The sequence below is a fragment of the Rutidosis leptorrhynchoides genome, chromosome 3, assembly GCF_046630445.1.
Source record: "Rutidosis leptorrhynchoides isolate AG116_Rl617_1_P2 chromosome 3, CSIRO_AGI_Rlap_v1, whole genome shotgun sequence".
NCBI classification, from domain to species: domain Eukaryota; kingdom Viridiplantae; phylum Streptophyta; class Magnoliopsida; order Asterales; family Asteraceae; genus Rutidosis; species Rutidosis leptorrhynchoides.
Window position 1 is genome coordinate 536,757,425 of NC_092335.1, and position 19,877 is coordinate 536,777,301.

At 33.5% G+C, this 19,877-nt stretch overlaps 4 protein-coding genes across 4 annotated transcripts; 2 read left to right on the plus strand and 2 right to left on the minus strand.

The window, feature by feature from the left end:
* Window positions 1–7,198: 7,198 nt before the first annotated feature.
* LOC139898430 (uncharacterized) lies at window positions 7,199–11,128 on the plus strand. The gene is made up of 7 exons (XM_071881162.1): window positions 7,199–7,330; window positions 7,481–7,613; window positions 7,811–7,914; window positions 8,002–8,173; window positions 8,300–8,440; window positions 8,543–8,774; window positions 8,863–11,128. Exons 1-7 carry the CDS (start codon window positions 7,299–7,301, stop codon window positions 10,938–10,940), a joined length of 2,892 nt encoding a protein of 963 aa, XP_071737263.1. The 5' UTR covers window positions 7,199–7,298; the 3' UTR covers window positions 10,941–11,128.
* Window positions 11,129–11,466: 338 nt separating this feature from the next.
* On the minus strand, window positions 11,467–13,557 carry LOC139898431 (F-box/LRR-repeat protein At4g29420). Its single transcript, XM_071881163.1, has 2 exons — window positions 13,026–13,557; window positions 11,467–12,663 (listed from the first exon to the last, which is right to left on the minus strand). The coding sequence occupies exons 1-2, from the start codon at window positions 13,483–13,485 to the stop codon at window positions 11,762–11,764; spliced, it is 1,362 nt and encodes a 453-aa protein (XP_071737264.1). The 5' UTR covers window positions 13,486–13,557; the 3' UTR covers window positions 11,467–11,761.
* A 1,502-nt stretch (window positions 13,558–15,059) lies between these two features.
* On the plus strand, window positions 15,060–16,530 carry LOC139898432 (large ribosomal subunit protein eL31-like). The gene is made up of 3 exons (XM_071881164.1): window positions 15,060–15,095; window positions 15,230–15,342; window positions 16,104–16,530. Exons 2-3 carry the CDS (start codon window positions 15,260–15,262, stop codon window positions 16,381–16,383), a joined length of 363 nt encoding a protein of 120 aa, XP_071737265.1. The 5' UTR covers window positions 15,060–15,095; window positions 15,230–15,259; the 3' UTR covers window positions 16,384–16,530.
* A 566-nt stretch (window positions 16,531–17,096) lies between these two features.
* LOC139898433 (receptor-like protein 51) lies at window positions 17,097–18,566 on the minus strand. The gene has a single exon (XM_071881165.1). It carries the CDS (start codon window positions 18,539–18,541, stop codon window positions 17,192–17,194), a length of 1,350 nt encoding a protein of 449 aa, XP_071737266.1. The 5' UTR covers window positions 18,542–18,566; the 3' UTR covers window positions 17,097–17,191.
* Between the last annotated feature and the right edge of the window lie 1,311 nt (window positions 18,567–19,877).

The window sequence follows — 19,877 nt, forward strand, 5'->3', positions numbered from 1 at the left end:
AATTTTGTTTTATTCTAAACCGAGAGAAATAAAAAAGAAAATATAAAATAAATACAAATGCGTATTAAATATGTTTTTATAAAATTTTTATATGACCATTAGGTTTTATAGTTGCTGTAAAAATTATAAAAATTAATTTTAAATTTATTTATCCTATTTATCTAATTATAGGCTGATTTAAATGGATAAATGATTGGAAAATATTAAATAAATAATATTTAAGTATAAAATTTTATTTAATAATTTTTATAACATTTTTATAGATTATAGAACCTGTAAAAAATATAAAATTATTTATTTAGGTCGATTTGATATTTATTACCTAATTAACTTTGATTAATATAAAACGAGGATATATATATATATATATATATATATATATATATATATATATATATATGGGAAATAAATACAAAAACATGATAAAATTATGATTATAATATTTAATGAATTAATTATCAAATTAGCATGTATTAGTATAATATCTTTTTAAACATAAACATATATAATACATATATAATATAAGAATTAATCAATACTTAATCAAACATTGTTATTAGTAAATAATAATATAAAACCTAATTGAATACTTACCTAATCATGTATATTTAATTTCCTATTTAATTAAACTTATAACATTTTTAATATAAGATTAATTTTAAGATAAATTAATGTATATATTCAAACTTATATAATATACTTATTATATAAGTGAATTATTTAAAGTGTCGTATTTCTATACGCGCAATTTCTAATATACGATTAATATTATACTTTCGTATAATATTGGGGAGTAAATATTTTCACAAACAAATAAACGTATTAGATTTATTTTTGATCATTGAACTTTCTTGACGGGTGGCGTCTACGAAACTCTAGGATGGAAGGGTTTGGATTTTCCGATTTAAAGGATCCTATAGCTCAAGCCCCTAGACCTGAATAGGCCATTACGAATTGGAAGTTGTTAATCGAAAGTTTATCTGATTACGTGTTTATAAACTTTCCATAAATTGAAACCTTTCTATTTTGGACTGTCACTATTAATATAATTTATTATATTAATAAACATACTCTTTGTCTGTTAGACATTTACTGACCAAACGTTATACCTCTAGGTTGATATCTCAGTCACTTACTTTCTTTACTTACGTTTCTTTCGTGGAATACTTCAACTGCTATTTGAGGTGATTTTCATAGCCCCACTTTTACTGTTTACTTAACTATTTATAACTTTTGGGGTGAGACACATGCTTGCTTTATAATTGTTTTACGTTTAGACACAAGTACTCAACTATTATTATGCTGTCATGCTTTGCCATGCTAAATCCTCACCGTATTATCGTTAATTGCTACTTTGAAACGCAAACTTAATTATTGTGAGTAGGCCTATTGAGAGTAACGTCTTTAACCATTTGACCTCTGGTCTTTAGTTACATAATAATGATTTAACGACACTGACAGTCTAAGGTGTCAAGGGGTAACTTTCGTTTAGTCGCGATATTACAAACTGCAGCAATACTTTTAGATTGATATATTTGGTATCAATCAACCTTAAACTAAATCTTGTGATCTAATGCATATTATATAAACCTATGAACTTCACTCAACCTTTTTGGTTGACACTTTAAGCATGTTTTGTCTCAGGCGATGAATAAGATGATTGCTGTGACTGCTACTTGATGAATTGAATGCTGCTGCATGGAGTTTTCATTTCATTACATTTACTTTGCATTTTAAAACTATTACTATTTTAGTTTGGATTTAATGTAAACACTCTTAATGCTTCCGCTGTTTTATTAATAAAGGTTTATTTCAAAACGTCTCATATAGAGTCGTTCTCGTTATACAACTGTGTTATGATATGAATGGTCACAAATACCCCTGGCCATATTTGGGGGTGTGACAAACTTGATTGACAAACTTAATAACTCATAAGATTCTTATGAACTCTTACTTGTCAGATTGAACAAACTAATGACCAAACTTATATCTCTAGGTTGAGATCCCGGTCGTTTACTCCCATTCATTCTTCTTTCGTGGAAAAACTTCACTTGTTGTTAAGGTGAACTTCATAGCCCCAATTTCTACTATTTCTTAACTGTTTTACAACTTTGGGGTGAGACACATGCTAGCTTTTAAACTGTTTTACGCTTTAGACACAAGTACTCAAACTATAACTGTGCTGCCATGCTATGTTTCATGCTAAATCCCTACCATGATATCGTTAGTTGCTACGTATAAACGCAAACTTAATTATTGTGAGTAGGCCTATTGAGAGCAACGTCTCTATCCAGGTGACCGTTGGTCAATGGATACATAATAATGATTTAACGACACGAACGGATAAAGTGTTATGGGGTAAATTTGTTTAGTCTCGATATCATACACTTCAGCACTACTTTTGAACTGATATGTTTATATCAACTCTTTTAACTAAATCTTGTGGTCTAAAAACTTTGGTTGTTACCAATAAACCTATGAATTTACCAACCTTTTTGGTTGACACTTTTAAGCATGTGTTGTCTCAGGTGATGACTAGCTTTGCTACTTGGTGATATGCTGCTACTTGGAGTCCGCATTATCATTTACACTTATGCATTTGAACAATTATTATTTACATCTTGGATTTTCAATTGTAACGACTATTTATTTCTGCTGCAACATTAATTATGGTTTTTAATAAAAAAAAACGTCTCATTTAGAATCGTTCTCGCTTATACACTTGTATTTTGATATTGGTTAGTCACATTTACCCTCGGTCCTATTTAGGGGGTGTGACATCTTGAAGTAGTGCAGGGGTGCAGGGGTGCGTGGGTGCGGTTGGTTGGTGTTTATAGTTGCTTTTGCTTCTTCAAGATGTTGGAGTTGTTTTGTTTCATTTTAATGTTCATTTATACTTGTCAATGATTTTAGGTTTAAGTTTAGTTCACGAACAACTGATCATCATCGGATCTGAACAATTATATAACTTATCCGTTGCTTGATCTTTATGATATATATATATATATATATATATATATATATATATATATATATATATATATATATATATATATATATATATATATATATATATATATATATATATATATATATATATATGTATATGGGCAGGATCAATGGGGAAGTAACCAATCGGGGGGAAGCGGGGGGAAGCAATTTTTTTTTCGTTTTTTTAGAATTTTTTTCCGGCATCAAGATCACACGAAAATATGAACATTTAGAAGAGACACTTCGTGATGAATGTTATTATTTAGGCGGGAAAACGATCGACAAAAATAACATTCAAGATAATATTGTTCGTGAAGAATATGAACGTTTTTTTTTCATGTTTTGTGAAGTAAAATTTAGCCCGATTTAGAGTTTAGGGTTTGGTGTTTTGGGTTTATTCCATAAACCCAAAACACCAAACCCAAAACCCTAAACTTTAAACCGTTCGTGTTAAAAACTCAATCTAAATCCTAAATCTAAACCCTAAATCTAAACCCTAAACCCTAAATTTCTAAACCATAATATCTAAACCCTATAATCCCTAATATCTAAACCCTAATATCTAAACCTCAATAGTTAAAACCTCAACATACGCTCGAAAAATACGATAATTGTTATATATTACTTCTTCGAGCGTTTTTCCGCCAAAATAAAAACATTTATCACAAAGTGTCTCTACTAAATGTTCATATTTTCATCCCATCTATAATGTTCGTGAACAAAGTTTTTTCAAAAATCGAAGAAAAAAAAATTGCTTCCCCCCGATTGGTTACTTCCATCTTGATCCTACTAATATATATATATATATATATATATATATATATATATATATATATATATATATATATATATATATATATATATATAGGGGCATGATCAATGGGGAAGTACCAATCGGGGGGAAGCAAAATTTATTTTTTTTTCGTTTTTTTTTTTGAATTTTTTTTTTCTAGCATCAAGATCACACGAAAATATGAACATTTAGAAGAGACACTTCGTGATGAATGTTATTATTTAGGCGGGAAAATGATCGACAAAAATAACATTCAAGATAATATTGTTCGTGACAAATATGAACGTTTTTTTTTTCTTCATGTTTTGTGAAGTAAAATTTAGCCCGATTTAGAGTTTAGGGTTTAGGGTTTAGGGTTTAGGGTTTGGTGTTTTGGGTTTATTCCATAAACCCAAAACACCAAACCCTAAACCCTAAACCCTAAACCCTAAACCCTAAACCGTTCGTGTTAAAAACTCAATCTAAATCCTAAATCTAAACCCTAAATCTAAACCCTAAACCCTAAATTTCTAAACCCTAATATCTAAACCCTATAAACCCTAATATCTAAACCCTAATATCTAAACCCCAATAGCTAAAACCTCAAAATACGCTCGAAAAACACGATAATTGTTATATATATTACTTCTTCGAGCGTTTTCCCGCCAACATAAAAACATTTGTCACAAAGTGTCTCTACTAAATGTTCATATTTTCATCTCATCTATAATGTTCGTGAACAAAGTTTTTTCAAAAAACGAAAAGAAAAAAAAGTTTTTGCTTCCCCCCGCTTCCACTCGAATGGTTACTTCCCTCTTGATCCTATATATATATATATATATATATATATATATATATATATATATATATATATATATATATATATATATATATATATATTATACTATATTTTCGCTGAAAAAAAGAAATTTAAAACAAGCTAAGAGCTTATGATTTTTTTTTTACACAAATACCCTTTTATAATTATATCTCATGTGTTTATATATGTCATTTATAAAATCACATGTTTAAGTTTTAGCACTAGTTATTTTAAGCATAGCACTTAACAAAATAAGTTCTAACAACCTTTAAGATTCAATTCTTAGTTATAAGCTTTTAAAGTTGTAGCTACAAGTATAAACTTTCAATTACAATTATAAGTTTTTAGATACAGCTTCAACTTTTTATTTTTTATTTTTTATTTTTTAATGAAAAACACACACAAACAAAAGATATAAAAAGTGGTGGTGTTTAACTGATAGGGAGTATTACTTTAAGAGAACGGAAGATTTATTTGGAAGCTAAAAAAATTATATAAAATGCATTGCGTGCTCACCGAACTACTGATTGAGTGGTAAAAAGTTTTAGTTAGTTTTGGGTCCGTATCATTGAAAAAATATGTGCAAGTTCAAATATTGGAGGGAATTTCTTCAAGATTGTGCCTATGGTATCCTTCACTCTGTGCGGACCAAGCAGTTAATCTAAAGTATTTTGGGTACGCTTTGTGCGATAAATGTGAGGAGTTTATTCCTAACAAATGTGTGAATGACAAATGAAAAATTTCGATGTCAAAATTGTCATTATATAAAAAAGGCATTGTATGCTTTGGTTTTTGTGGTTTCAATATAGAGAAAATAAAGATGTATAGCACTTGGATTAAAAAATAAGGTTATATGCGGGCCCGCTAACCGTAAAAGTTAACGCCCACTTGTCTTCTATTCTCAACGCATGGGCCCACGAGGCGATTCTGTCTTGGACAATTCAACCAAGCAATTAAACAACCTACCACGAAATTACACCTTCGTTTACACTAAAATTACAACTCAAAGATCAAAATCACAAAAAGGGGGTTGACGTTGACCAAGTCCTTGTTTTACTTTTATTTTTATTTTTCATTTATTTCATTACCGTGAATGGCCTTAAAAATGTAACATGAAGCAAAGTGAGACGTTTTGCAAATTTAAGTCTTTAAATGTGGATTATAGAGCGGATTATATAAAATATACTTTTTTTAACCTTATCAACTTTAAGAAAATTGTCTTTTCAGTTTTTAAATACGAAGTATATCTAACGAAAATGTCATTTTCATTTTCACATAACGTGATGCACTTCTTGTTGTATGGAATGCGTGTGGAACAAAAATAAAGGCATTTTTTAATGATTTCTCGAAGCAAAATTCACTTTATGTATTTTGTATAATTTAATAATAACACTCCATCCAACCACTTTTATTGTTCTCTAAATAAAAGTAAAACTTTACAATAAATCGATACATAATTACCCTTATATTTAAAATAAGTTTAGCTTAGAGATATCTAAGAGATAAGTGATAGTGTACCTCATCTCTCACGAAGTAAAAGATAAATACGAAAAGAAATACGAAGAAGACGTACGGAGATAGTTCATGACAGAGCGGTGGCATCGTATACCACGCACCGAACCTTGGTTGAATAAAAGTCAAGAACAGTGCCCTGTTACTAGCCCGACGGCTTAACCAAACAAAGATAGAAAGTAGACAAAGTAATATTCGCTTTGTAAGAAGCTAAAAGGGGAAATTCAACTAGTCCCTCCAAACGAAGCGAAAAGGGAAAATTCAACTAGTCCCTCCAAAATACACAGGAAACTAGCAACATCAAAGTAAGAGAAAACTCTACTACAAATTAGAGAATAAAATGAGACATTCTCATACTAAATCCAACATTCGAATGCTATATTCAAACACTCTCAAATATCTTTTTCGATGGCGTAAAGCGATTATCATGTTCGGTACCTTTGGGGAATCGCCAACGAAAGGAAATATACTCCACTGTCACCCATATTTCACTTAGGAGTTGTCATACTTATCTTGTTGATAAAATCCGTCGAGAATTGTACAAACAATAAGTTATTGAAATTACTATATTTTTGAGAGTTAATATTTTGAGGCAAACAACATAGTGTTGCCTCTACAGGCTAGTTTTCTATACAAACGAGTAACAATGACATATAACTTTTATATATTTTGAGACTTTTTCTATTAGAAAGAAATGTTTTTCTGGGAAAAAGACATAAGATCTGTTTTTGGAATTAAAGAAAAATTTCTTTGCGTGAGCGACATTTATTAGTGAAATGCATAAAATGATCTTTAAAACTTGTTATTAGTTTATTAGTTTATCTTGAATTATGAATGAATGAATTATGATATGATTAAAGAAAGATGATAAAAAGTGTACTTTTAAACGGACATAAAAAAAAAATACATCCACGTAAAGTTAAAACCGCAGTTTTGGTGGAAATTTTAATAAATATCCAGAACATGGGCCCCTCACGTTTACAGGCTTTCAGTTTCATTATTTTGACTTTCGTAAGTCAAAATTATTCCATCTTCCTATACACCAACTTCCTATTAACTTAAATTTAATTCAATTCTGCAATCATTCATTTGATTCCGTCCATTACGAATTACATAAATCGTAATCTAATCATCAAATCTACTTGTACATCATCAATCAAACAGTGAAATTATAAACGTAACCAATCACAGGTTCTAGTTACAATGCTCAATAAGAGATTTAAGATCGCTAAATGGTAAGATAGTTGCAAGTACATGAGAATTATAGATATGTATGTTAATATATGTATATATATGTATGTATACTTGGAATTCTGTAGAGGTTGACTTTCAACAATTGAACTGATTGTGTTATGTTAATTGATTGATTGAATGTATTGATACAGCAAAACATCGTTAAAATTAGCAACTGCGAGAATCAACATAATGAGGAATAAAAAAGTAGTACAGATTAATCAAATGAAGAAGGAGATAGCTCAACTGTTGGACTCAGGACAGGATCGAACTGCCAGAATTCGAGTAACTGTTTTGATTATGAATATGATTTTATATTGTTGATTGTTAATTATATGAAGATTAGGTTTGATTTACATAAGTTATAGGTTTGTTTACCTAAGTTGTTGAATGATTTGAGTATATAATAATTCTATGTGAACTCATTTGTTTCTATCGTGGAGCTTCGATCACGTCGTTTTAAACTATAAACATTGTATCAGGTTGAACATGTAATCAGGGAAGAGAAGATGGTAGCAGCATATGATCTAATCGAGATATATTGTGAACTTATTGTAGCACGCTTGCCTATTATTGAATCACAAAAGTAAGCTAGTTTATCTGTTTTGAAAATGATATTATTTTCGATTAAATAATGGTAAATGAAAAGTCTTGTGATGAAACTTTGGTGTAGAACTTGTCCCATTGATCTGAAGGAAGCAGTCACAAGTGTGATATTTGCAGCTCCTAGATGTTCAGATATAACTGAGCTGGCAGATGTTCGGAAAAATTTTAAAGCGAAATATGGAACAGAGTTTGTTACTGCAGCTCTTGAACTGCGTCCTGACTGTGGTGTCAACCGCATGGTATGTTATGTTTATTCATAATATTACGATATCAATATTAATATTGAATTATGAATATTACATGTTCTTTTTGGCTAAATATTTGATACTTGATTCTTATTGTAATTGTAATGTTCCCATGTTTAGTTGGTTGAGAAGTTATCTGCAGTTGCACCAGATGTGCAGACAAAAATGAAAACTCTAACTACTATAGCGAAAGAACACAACATCAGTTGGGATCCAACTTCAGTTGAAGAAACAGAATCTAAGCCTCCAAATGACTTGTTGGTGAGATGAAAATTTTATTCCTTGTTTTATAGATTGGTAATAAAATTAAGAAATTGTTTAAACTTGAATCTTTTTTAAGACTAACTAGAGTAATTTGGGCAGAATGGACCCACAAATTTTGAGAAACTAAGCACGATAAATGTTGATCCACCTGAAATTCAAACTTCAAATGTCTACAATGTGCACAACCATGATGTAAATCCGAATGTACCGATCGACTTCTCTCAGCAGAATAAAAGATTTACCTTAGATTCTCAGAATACATCTTCTCCAATTACCAGTGGTATTAAGACGTCATCCGCTTCTAGTAATCATGATGATATGAGGCCTTCAGGTATAAAAATATTGTCTGTTAACTCATTTTATATGTCACATTGTTATCGAGCATTTGAGATTAAGGAACATTATATTACTATATCCAGGATTGCCCATGAACATGAGGCAATCATTCCATACGAACGAGAAGGATTCATGGAATATGGAATTTAAGGATGCCACATCAGCAGCACAAGCAGCCGCTGAGTCAGCAGAACGTGCTAGTTATGCTGCTAGAGCAGCTGCACAACTTTCAAGACAGTATTCATCTGAATCACAAAACTCACATATTAGAGATGAAAAGCCTCAACTTTCAGAATTTTCTGGTCAACGTCACTTCAAAGACTCGTATAATACCTCCTTCAATGATCAAAACCCGAAGATAAATAATCAACAAGTAGGTTCAAGTAACAATACTCCACTAAAAGTTACCAAAAAATCAAGCAGTTCGAGATCCCAAAATGATTCAGTTAACGAGCGTTCACGAAATAATTTCCAGCGCGCAGATGAGTACCATGATCCGCATGAAGATCAGGGTTTTTATTATTATTCTGAAACGAGTTCAAAGAATGAGTCTGTAGGACGGTTAAATAGTGGTAAAATTGAACGTTCTTTCAAATCTTCAAACAACGATCATCACGAAAAAGATGTAATCAGAAGGCTACCTCCGGCTACTCCATCTCGTTCACATTCCAGTACCGGTCAAAGAACTGCCATTGACCAACAAAAGCTTTTTACAGAAACTACAAACATAAGTTCTTACGGTAATGCTCATAGAGATGATGAAACTGATTCGGACTCTGATGCTGATAATCATCCTAGGTTTGATACGGGATTTGACTATGATGAAGAAGACGCTAAGTTATTTTTTCCATCTCCAGGTAGGGAAGATATTCGTCCACTAGAAACTATAAACATTTCAACCCCCAAAAAGAATTTTGCAAAATCTGCGGATCTTTTCGATGATCGAGATTCTGAAAATGAAAGTGAGGTGGAAAAGTCGGGTTTTAGTGGGACCGAGAAGTTCATATCTCCACGTAAGCATGATCAAGATCCAGCATATGTAGAACCATCACTGAAAGAGAATTCTATAAGATCTCGAATTGAGTTGACTGATTTGATTGAGAATGAAAGTGAGATGGTGAAGAAGTTTCCTTCTCCACGTAAAATGGATGTCTTCTCTATTCATCAAGAACCAGCTCGAATTGTAGAACAGTTACCTAATGATAATTCTAGAAAAGCTCGAATTGAGTTGAATGATTTGATCGATATTGATAATGAAAGTGAACATGAGATAAGAAAGTCTCATATGGTCAAAAAAGCTTCATCCTTTTATAACACCAAGGAAAATAGCGACTACTTAAAACAATCTGATGAGTTAGATACCGGAAATGATATAAAGTTTGGAACTTTAAAAGGTGGCCATCGAAACAATGCTGGTGTAAAGTACCCACCTTACTTGCAGACTGCATCATCAACTTCATCTAAGAATTCGGTTGAAGAAAGTCCCCTAAAAGTTGACCCAACATCTAAACAGAGTTCTTTCAATTCGAGAGAGAGCAAATTGGACAAGAAAAAACCAAGCCTCTCAATGTCAAGTTCCGAATCTGACTCAGATGATTACAGTGATAAGTTTTCACGAAAATTGTCGAAACCTAAATCACTGTTTGCACCTCCTGCTACCTTTTTCGATAGTGATTCCGAAGAAGAAATACCAACACGTTTGTCCACCGGTAAAACTCCTTTGGTTTCGGGTGTATCTCGTAGGACAAAAGGTCAGATTGAACCCAAGGCCAAAACTTTCATTTCCAAACAATCTCCAACAGAGCCTCCAAAGTTTGAGAAAAATCCCGACATTAATCTCGAATCTTCAGAAACTAGTAGCACTTCAGCGTATTCAAAATTCAGCAGGCGTGCTGAACCTCGACCCCACAAAGTCCATTCAAAGCAAGAATCTTTTGGAAAAATGCATGTGCCAAAGCTATCTGAAGATCAACCCAAGTCTCCTCCTAAAAGGATTGTGCAATCAGGTAAAAATGAAGAATCGAAAACAACAGATGTTACTTCCAAAGCTTCAGTTGCTGAAAATAATAATGTGAAGAAACCAAGTCATGTTCATCCAAAGCTTCCAGATTTTGAGTCCCTAGCTGCTCGTATGCAGGCTTTACGATCGGATCATAAATGAGTACCTACAAATTTTAATGTACATTATGGGGAGAGTTTTTTTTTTATATATATATCAAGTTCTGGAAATGCATAAATCGTTTGTGAAGTATTTTGCTATAAACACATGATATCTTGTGCATATTTGATTTGTATAATATTTTTTTCCGGAGGAGATGATAATTTATACGAATTGTTATAAGTGGTAAACCTCGCGATCGGACAGGTGCATTTATGATTTACCTAAATTTATTTGATTCATCATAGTTTCTTTGATGTTTGTTTGACGCTAACTATTCGCGAATTGCTTAAATTTATTTGATTCATCATTAGCCTGAAATTTTGTTCTCTCTTTATATATAAAGTAACTGTTTGTGTTTGTTATCTCTAGATACTTGTCATAAGAGTATACGACATAAGCAGTAGGTTTCGGTAGTAGCAATGATCATCGATATGTATGGGCAAACACTCCCATAACAATTACGGAAAAACACACACACAATGGAACCATATAATATGAATTCGAATAGCATAAGAATAAACTTCTATATAGTCTTACTTACTAGTATACTTTGCTTTTTCGCCATATATATGCAAATTCTGACAGGTACATTACAACATATGATGCAAAATCCATGAAAGTTTAAGATAAACTTATTACCACATACAATACTTATATTTACTAGGATGTCAACTAATATACACACACACCATCCACAGCTTCCAGCCGCCTCAGTGAACTACCGTACCCCTTTAGATTTTCAAAACTCACCAGTTCTGAAACACTCGTAGCACTTTAGATATGATCAATCTTACTACCTCAATAAAAATGGTTTGCGGCGTTTAATTAGAAATAACATCCGTTATCCAAGTATCTTCGATGCCTTCTTTCCACATGCCCCACCTCCACTTTAATCCGGGCCAACGAGACATGCACCTCGAAATGAAACTCTTGGATACATTACCAACAACATCACGGTGGATCAAAAACGAGACCTCCGACAACCCAATACATTGGTCCAACACACAACTTACAGATGAAAAAGTCAATGACGGGTCAACTAGCAACAAATATGCACTAAGTGACTTAAATCCTTTCCTCCCATCCCACGTCTCACAACCTAACGGGTTGTAACACTCCTCTAACTCTGACCACACACTTGATTTAATGCACAGAGTCTTCAAGTTAGGAAATACATTAAACACCGCTTCAAGTGTGAATTTGGAGTATCCAACAGCTCCTCTTGCCCAATTTCGTGAATCAACTGTTAGATTTTCAACTGAAGTTGTAACCGGGAACTTCAAAATTAAGGAGCCAATATATAAGGACTCAAGCCAAAGAGTTTTTAAATTCTCAAACTTTTTTACAGCAAATTTATCAGCATGATCAAGGGCAAAATGGAAGTGAGATAACAGAGGAGCTTCAACATAAAGTGCAGTGGGCTTTACGCATTCAAGTCTGAGCGTAACCAAGTTAGGTGTGATTACAGTCAAAGATAACGGAGCGTTAGATACAGCCCAATGACAGGTTTTCAAATATAGAAGATGTATCTTAGGCTGTTTGAATCCTCCAACACCTCTTAAATTAAGAACTTGAAGATTAGGGAAACACTTATTCAACTCATTTAGATCTTCATCGTCTAATCTTACAAATTCAAGTGTCAAACTTGTTAGCATCAGCATAGGATTCAAATTATCCACCGACAGCCATGCATTCTTCACCTCTAATTCAACAAGATTATGACCTGCATCAATGAAAACAGTATTGAAGACCCAATTATAACAAGCAAGTTAAATCAAATTACAAATGACAGCACAAAGTGGTAACATTTTTACAATTACTATACCATAGGGGATCAATATCAGGTTATAGCCTGCAACCTAACCCGTTTGGCTCACAGATTCCAATGGGATTATGTCGGAATTGGAATTGAATTTAGACACGACTCATGTTTAAATTCAATTCCAATTCCGCCGGAATCTCATTGAATTGCGTGAGCCAAACGGGACCTAAGTTTTAAAACCTATTCACTCAATTTCAATATTTCATCTTATAGCTTAAGCTAATTTCAGCTCAGAATAATTGTTGCTCAAATGACAAACTTACAATACGAAGAAACCAACGAAAACAAATTCGATCGACGCCAACACGCCTGAACCCAAAAATCTGATATTGAAAGCGATTTCAACTTTGCAGAAACCCTAGGCAACCACTTGATCACAAAATCAGCATCAGTTAAATATAAATCATCAGCTTCATCCTCGACATCATCAAACGACACATCTCGAAGCGGTTTATCAGTTCCAAGGCACACCGATTCAATGATACTCAAATTGGATATCAGATTGAGGAAAATTGACTTGAAAGGTGTAATAACCTGTGATGAATTTGAAACCCTAGATCTTGATTTGATGTACCTGATTAATGAACATTGAAGATTGATGAATCGAAGGTGTGAAGATAGGTTGTTGAATGTTTTACAAGTGAGTCGACAGCGAGCCACGTCAGGTGAGTCGTCGAGTCGACTCAGTATTTCGAGGATTAACGCTTCAGGGAGCTTGTCCATTTTGATTTATTTCTGTTTAACAAGTGAATGTTTTACAACTGTGTTTATCATGTTGTGAACATCTTTTGTAGTTTACGGGCTTCACAAGATCCAGTAGTTAGAAAATATCGTTAATATTCTGAAATTAAAATTAAAATATGAGTCTTTCGTTAAACACACTCCTCGTTTACACATGAAAAGAAGGGAAATTAGTCAAAATGATCTCATTCGAAAGTGTTTAACAACATGCTCTCAAATTACAGTAATTGCAAAAAAACACTTTGACCACGCATCATGCACCATATTTGATGCGTGCAAAATTCATGGGTGATGCGTGTTAACGAGGTTTTCAGCGACACATGCTATTTCTGGTGTAATACGCGTAACACACAAAGTAACACGCATTGTGCGTGTTGGTTTATCGTTTATGCGTGGTAAGTGTTGTACTCGATAAAAAGGATTTTCAGCTACCAACTGGTTAACATTAAATGGAACTTTAATGACTCCACCAATCAAATCGTCCAAATACCCATATTTCTGATTCATTAACAACATTTTTCTTCACTAAACTTTCTTTAACAAAACCATAGAAACGAAATTCATTGGAATAAGGTGTTACTCTTTCCTAATAATTTATGGAGACATTTACCCCTTATTCATACAACAATTTTATGCCAATTTTAGGCTTAATGATAATACCACTGTAATCTTTAAATTATTCGAAAATACTTACCATTGAACACTAGAGGTATTGGATAGAGCCCTTAGTGTTCCGTCTATGGGGACTGTCTTTTCCACTACTTAACGAGTAATCAACGTACTTCCTGACGAAATTCATTGTCAAGAATTGATAAATGATAAATAAGATCTTTAGTTCTCTCCGTAAAAAGAGCCAAGGATGAGTTCGATCCATCAGATTCTTCGATTTGTTCAGACGTACGGTAACGAGGGGGGTTCGCGTCTATACGTGTAGTGTGGTGGTAGTTTGTTGTAGACTTCAGAGAAGAGAAAAGAGGCATTCGTCAGCGTAAGCGCGATGAGCTAAGCCACTAATGTCGTGGCGAAGGTTATACCTCGGAAAGTTCTTCATGACCAAATAATAGCTCCAACACTTTGACTTATTCCATCCATCATTCGGAGCAACATGCTAGGACGATCACTTAACGATGACAACATGACTGCCACTGAAATCACAGTCTTGTGGTGCTTACTTGAGTACAAGCACATCAACATGAATGAGGCTCAGACAACAATAAGCCTCTCCCATATAGCCCTCACCTATTTAATTTGCTCATATACATTAGGATCGAAGATCGCTGCCCAAATAGTCGGATACCCATCATACAATATATCTTCCTAATTCTTTGAATAAAGTTGTCATTTAAAGTGGTTAAGGAAATCAGACCCAAGCCTAATAGCCTTTTTTTTTTTTTTTTTTTTTTTTTTTTTTTTTTTTTTTTTTTGCTTGGGCTTAAAACACATCGTCTCAAGGCCCAGAAAAATATGGAAGCCCCAGTAACACACAAAACGTTTAACCGATTAGGGTTTTGTATATATTTCTTCTGTTTTATTCACTTTACTTTGAGCGCCTCCTCCCTTCATCCTCTGCTTACTGATATCCATAACCCTAGGTTCATCTCTCACTCTCTATCACATAATGTCTATGTATAGATCGATTAATCAATGTTTTATAAATTCAATTAAGACCGTTCTGCGACTAAATTTTTATCAGAAATCGTTAACTTTGGCGTAATTTCATTTGCAGGTAAGTGGTTTAATCGACAGCGGACAAATAATGGTTGAGAAGGCTAAGGGAAGAAAGGAAGAAGTGGTGACTAGAGAGTACACCATCAATCTTCACAAACGCCTTCATGGATGGTATCTATACTTATATCTGTATCTACTCACATGTTTATTATCATTGATTTTTTTCCTATTATAATGATCATCTTATCTCTTACAAAGCAATATTGGATATTGTAAACCTGTAAGGGTATTGCTTGCTTGAGTGATGCTTATTGTTTGGCCAATGTTTTTTTTATTTAATTATGTAATTTGTTCTGTTGCAAATAAATGTAACCTAATTTAATCCAGTTTTTATAATTGTATTGTCTGTATTTTCTGGAAATGCCTCATAGTGTTTTTTGTTTCTAAGCTGAAACTCTTGGTTTGTAAAGAGACATGTTCATTTTTATTGTATCTTATATATATATATATATATATATATATATATATATATATATATATATATATATATATATATATATATATATATATATACTTCCGTATACTTTTTGTTCAAGTATTGCATTGTTGCTGTTGACCATCAAAATTGGCTTGTTTATGCTAGGCTGAGTTAGACAATTAGACATGTTTATTTAATATATGTTACTGTTACTCTTCTTTATGAAAACATAACAGTCAAATCTTTCTAAATAAGATGACTTAAGACGTCATTTGCATGCACAGTCAATTATGGCGTTTGACTCTTTCAGACCTATAGACAATTAGGATAAAGAGACTAATCTTTGTAATATAAATAGTTATAAATTTGTAACTTTAGCTCTGCTATTAATTAATTATGCTTTTAGAGATCTGCAAGTTGCTTGATTTCTAATTTGAGTGTTGTGTTCTACCAGCACCTTCAAGAAGAAGGCTCCAAAAGCCATCAAGGAGATCAGGAAGTTTGCACAAAAAGCCATGGGAACAACAGACGTGAGAGTGGATGTCAAGCTAAACAAGCAAATATGGAGCCGTGGAATCAGAAGTGTTCCAAGAAGAGTCAGAGTTCGAATTGCTCGCAAGAGAAACGATGATGAAGATGCTAAGGAAGAACTTTACTCTCTTGTCACTGTTGCAGAGATCCCAGCTGATGGATTGAAGGGTCTTGGAACCAAAATCATCGATGATGAGGATTAGTTCATCAGATTATGTTTTCCTGAAATATGAAATTGAGAATGCTTTTTTGAGTTTGGCTTTAATCTTTAGTACCTTTGTTACGATTGTAGTGATTACAGACTCTTTAAGTTCACCTTTTGGGAATTCAGAACCTTTGGTATTTTGCAATAGATGGAAGAAATTTATACTTGACTATCATATTTCGAAAATTAGATTGTATTATCATTTGTGTTTTATAGTTTCATGTGCTCTCAAAACATTAAAATGTTCTCTCACGTGTGTAGACTGGCAGGGACCCACCAAAAATTCTCGCAAGAGTCGGATGTCTGTGAATCCAACATTCACTATTTTTCTCATAGGCTTCCTCACGTGGAGCACGCAACTTCAAAGGTGACGGGTACCGGTTGAACTATGCTGCAATGGTTACATTATACTCCGTAATGTTATAACAACAATAAATCACAATTATTTGCAACTAAAAGCAACATCCAGCTGGTTCCAGCCATTTGCAGGCAACTTGGTCCAATACCCAGCTGGTTACAGCCATTTGAAAACTCATACCAGCTAAAAGCAAACATCCAGCTGATCGAAGCCGACATTAATAGACCCTTTAACTTGTGTATTTTACTATTTCTGTAACTATTCGAAACGGCATGCTGTATCGTTAATACGCCCAAATGTTATACTACTAGCTAAAAATGCAGCAATTGCAAAAGAAAGACAATAATGTTACTCCACCAAATTTTCAGCAAATCCGAGTCAATAAAATTACAAAAATAAACCAATTTAATTTAAATAATCCTACTAAAAGAATAGTCTAATAGTGTAATTAACAACAACAACATCTACCCCCACAACATTTAGACAACATAACCAAGAAAATAATCAAAACAATCGCAACAGCAAGCGTTATTGCAACACCAACTACAACCTTATTTGGCCCATGATCACCATTTTTCTTCTTCCCATCATCACCACCGTCATCACTGTAATCATCGCTGCTCAAATCACCAGCCGACGACGGTCCATCAGCCACAGGTGCAGTCACAATAGGCAGTCCATGTTTATCACAAGGTGCAATTCCAAGCTTCACTTTTTTCGATATAGAAGAGTGATTATAGCATAAGTTATCATTCCCACTAATCTTGAACACCGTCAATCTCTTGATAAAAGAAGCATTAAACGGCATTACACCATGGAAATTGTTCTTCTCGAGATTCAAATACTTCAACCCCTTCATTTCAGATATAGATCGAGGGATTGACCCGTTTAACGAATTAGAACTCAGATCCAAATGTACTAATCTTGACATACTTGATAAAGACCCAGGTATCGACCCAGACAACGCGTTTGATGCTAAAGACACATTAGTAAGTGACGCCAAGTCACCAAACGAAACGGGTATCTCTCCACTTAATTGATTTGAAGACAGATTCAACAATTCAAGATTTTCCAAAAGTGTGAGCGATGTGGGTATCGTTCCGTTTAGCCTATTTTGGGATAAATCGATTTGTTTCATCAGTTTCGGGTCATCATCGCTGTTCCAGTGTCTCGGGAGTAGCCCGGAGATATTAGCATTCGAAAGTGTTAAACTATTTAAAGACTTGATGTTAGATGTAATGATATGTATCCCGGATGTACGGATAGTGTCACCGATGATTTGGAGTTGCGTAAGGTTGCGAAATCGACTAAGAAAAACGCCGGTGAGGCGGTTAAGCGAGTTGATTGAAGTGAAAGATCTGAGATTTGTTGAGAGTGAAGAAGGGAAATGAACAATGGGAACATGACAGTTTATGAAGGAGAGTGAAGTGAGGGTTGATAGTGAGGATAAGGTTCCGGTGGAGAGGGTGAGGTCGGAGGAACAGTTGGTTAGCCGGAGGTTGATGACGTGGCGGAATGGGGTGGCGGTGTCACACACGGTGGCGTTGTGGAATGAGGGTTGGGTACAGGGGTTATGGGTTGTGGTTGGGATGTAAAGAGATTGGAGGGCTGTTATTTGTTTTGGGTCTAGTGGGGTGGTTGGAGATGACGATGATGATGATGATGATGATGATGATGGTGGAGATGAGGTTGGGCTGGTGGCGGTGGGTGGTGGTGCGACGGTCACGGCGGTGGCTGAGTGGATGAGGAGTAGGATTAGGATGCAATTGATGGCGGTTGTGGTGGTGAATGGTTCCATTGTTCTAAAGGATCTCAAGTACTAGTATTATTACTAGAGTAAGTACTTTTTTGTATAACAAAAACTTGAATCAAATAAGAGATTTAGATCTATAAAAATCATACCTTTAGAGTGAGAAATGAAGAAATCCAAGTGGAAGGTAATTTAATGGGCAAAACTTTGTTGTTGAAGAAAACAAAAACAAAATTTGTTGAAGTGTGTGTAAGGAAGATGAGTGTGTGTATTTGCAGGTTGGAGTGAGTGGGGTGAAGCATTGTACTGAAGAAGTCGTCTTATTTCTTGGGCAGATAATGAATCCAAGAAGTGTTAACAAAGAAGCAAAGTATGTAAAATTACTATTGTACCCTTGTTTTCTTCATTTATCATTTTGGTATTTTACCGTTAATAAGTAACACTTGCAAGTCCCAACTTCTGATCCGTTTTTGATGTTCCTCCAGCAATAATATTATTGCCCATGTTCGAATCTGAGTGCAATGAAATAACAATATAATAATAGCGAGTCATCATAAATCAATCAATAATTTACGTTATACAACTCGATCCATACCTAAATAACTGTATTCGTATGACATGTGCATCGAACATTTAACCAAAGCTTGGAAGACTCTTAAATAGGGATGACAATGGATCGGATATGAATCGAGTGAGGCCGTATCCATATCCATTTATTTTTTTTTACTTTTCATCCATCTATATCCATATCCGTCGGGTGAAGCGGGTTAATGGATAATTATCCATATCCGTTTAAATTTATTTTATTTTTAAAAATTATAAGCGGTGGTTCACTATATACGATCAAAAGTAATATTTTTAATAGTTTATGCGACCGAAAGTCACATTTTACTAATCTATATAACAAATATTCAATAGATAACCTATTAAACGTGTAAAGATATCGACATGTAAGTTGCTTACTTTTAGTTACATTGAATCACATTTGAACCACCAAAATACGATAAATACATTTGATTATTTAAACAAAACAAAATATAAGAAGAAAGTTATATTTTTAGAGAAAATATAAAGAAAGATGAATATGAATATATTTAATGAAATATCAATACATAAATGATAGTAATTTGAGTGATAAATTTATATATTTAGTTATTTCGGGTGAAAGCGGGTTCATCCATGGATGAAATTTTTTCATCCACATCCATATCCATTTAGATCGTCCATATCCACGAATAATCGGGTGGATCGGATGAATATCCACTGGATCGGGTATCCATTGTCATCCCTAGACTAGTCTTAAATGATAATCTTGTATTTATCAATCTAAACTTAATATCTTTTGTTATTAGATGAAATGTTAGATCTAAGACTATGTTTTATT

Coding starts and splice junctions, on each gene's coding strand:
- LOC139898430 (XM_071881162.1), top strand. CDS start 7,299: ATGCTCAATAAGAGATTTAAGATCGCTAAATG. Junction 7,614..7,810: donor ATCGAACTGCCAGAATTCGA/GTAACTGTTTTG, acceptor ACATTGTATCAG/GTTGAACATGTAATCAGGGA. Junction 8,174..8,299: donor ACTGTGGTGTCAACCGCATG/GTATGTTATGTT, acceptor TCCCATGTTTAG/TTGGTTGAGAAGTTATCTGC.
- LOC139898431 (XM_071881163.1), bottom strand. CDS start 13,485: ATGGACAAGCTCCCTGAAGCGTTAATCCTCGAAATACTGAGTCGACTC. Junction 12,664..13,025: donor TTCGTTGGTTTCTTCGTATT/GTAAGTTTGTCA, acceptor TCATTGATGCAG/GTCATAATCTTGTTGAATTA.
- LOC139898432 (XM_071881164.1), top strand. CDS start 15,260: ATGGTTGAGAAGGCTAAGGGAAGAAAGGAAGAAGTGGTGACTAGAGAG. Junction 15,343..16,103: donor CACAAACGCCTTCATGGATG/GTATCTATACTT, acceptor GTGTTCTACCAG/CACCTTCAAGAAGAAGGCTC.
- LOC139898433 (XM_071881165.1), bottom strand. CDS start 18,541: ATGGAACCATTCACCACCACAACCGCCATCAATTGCATCCTAATCCTA.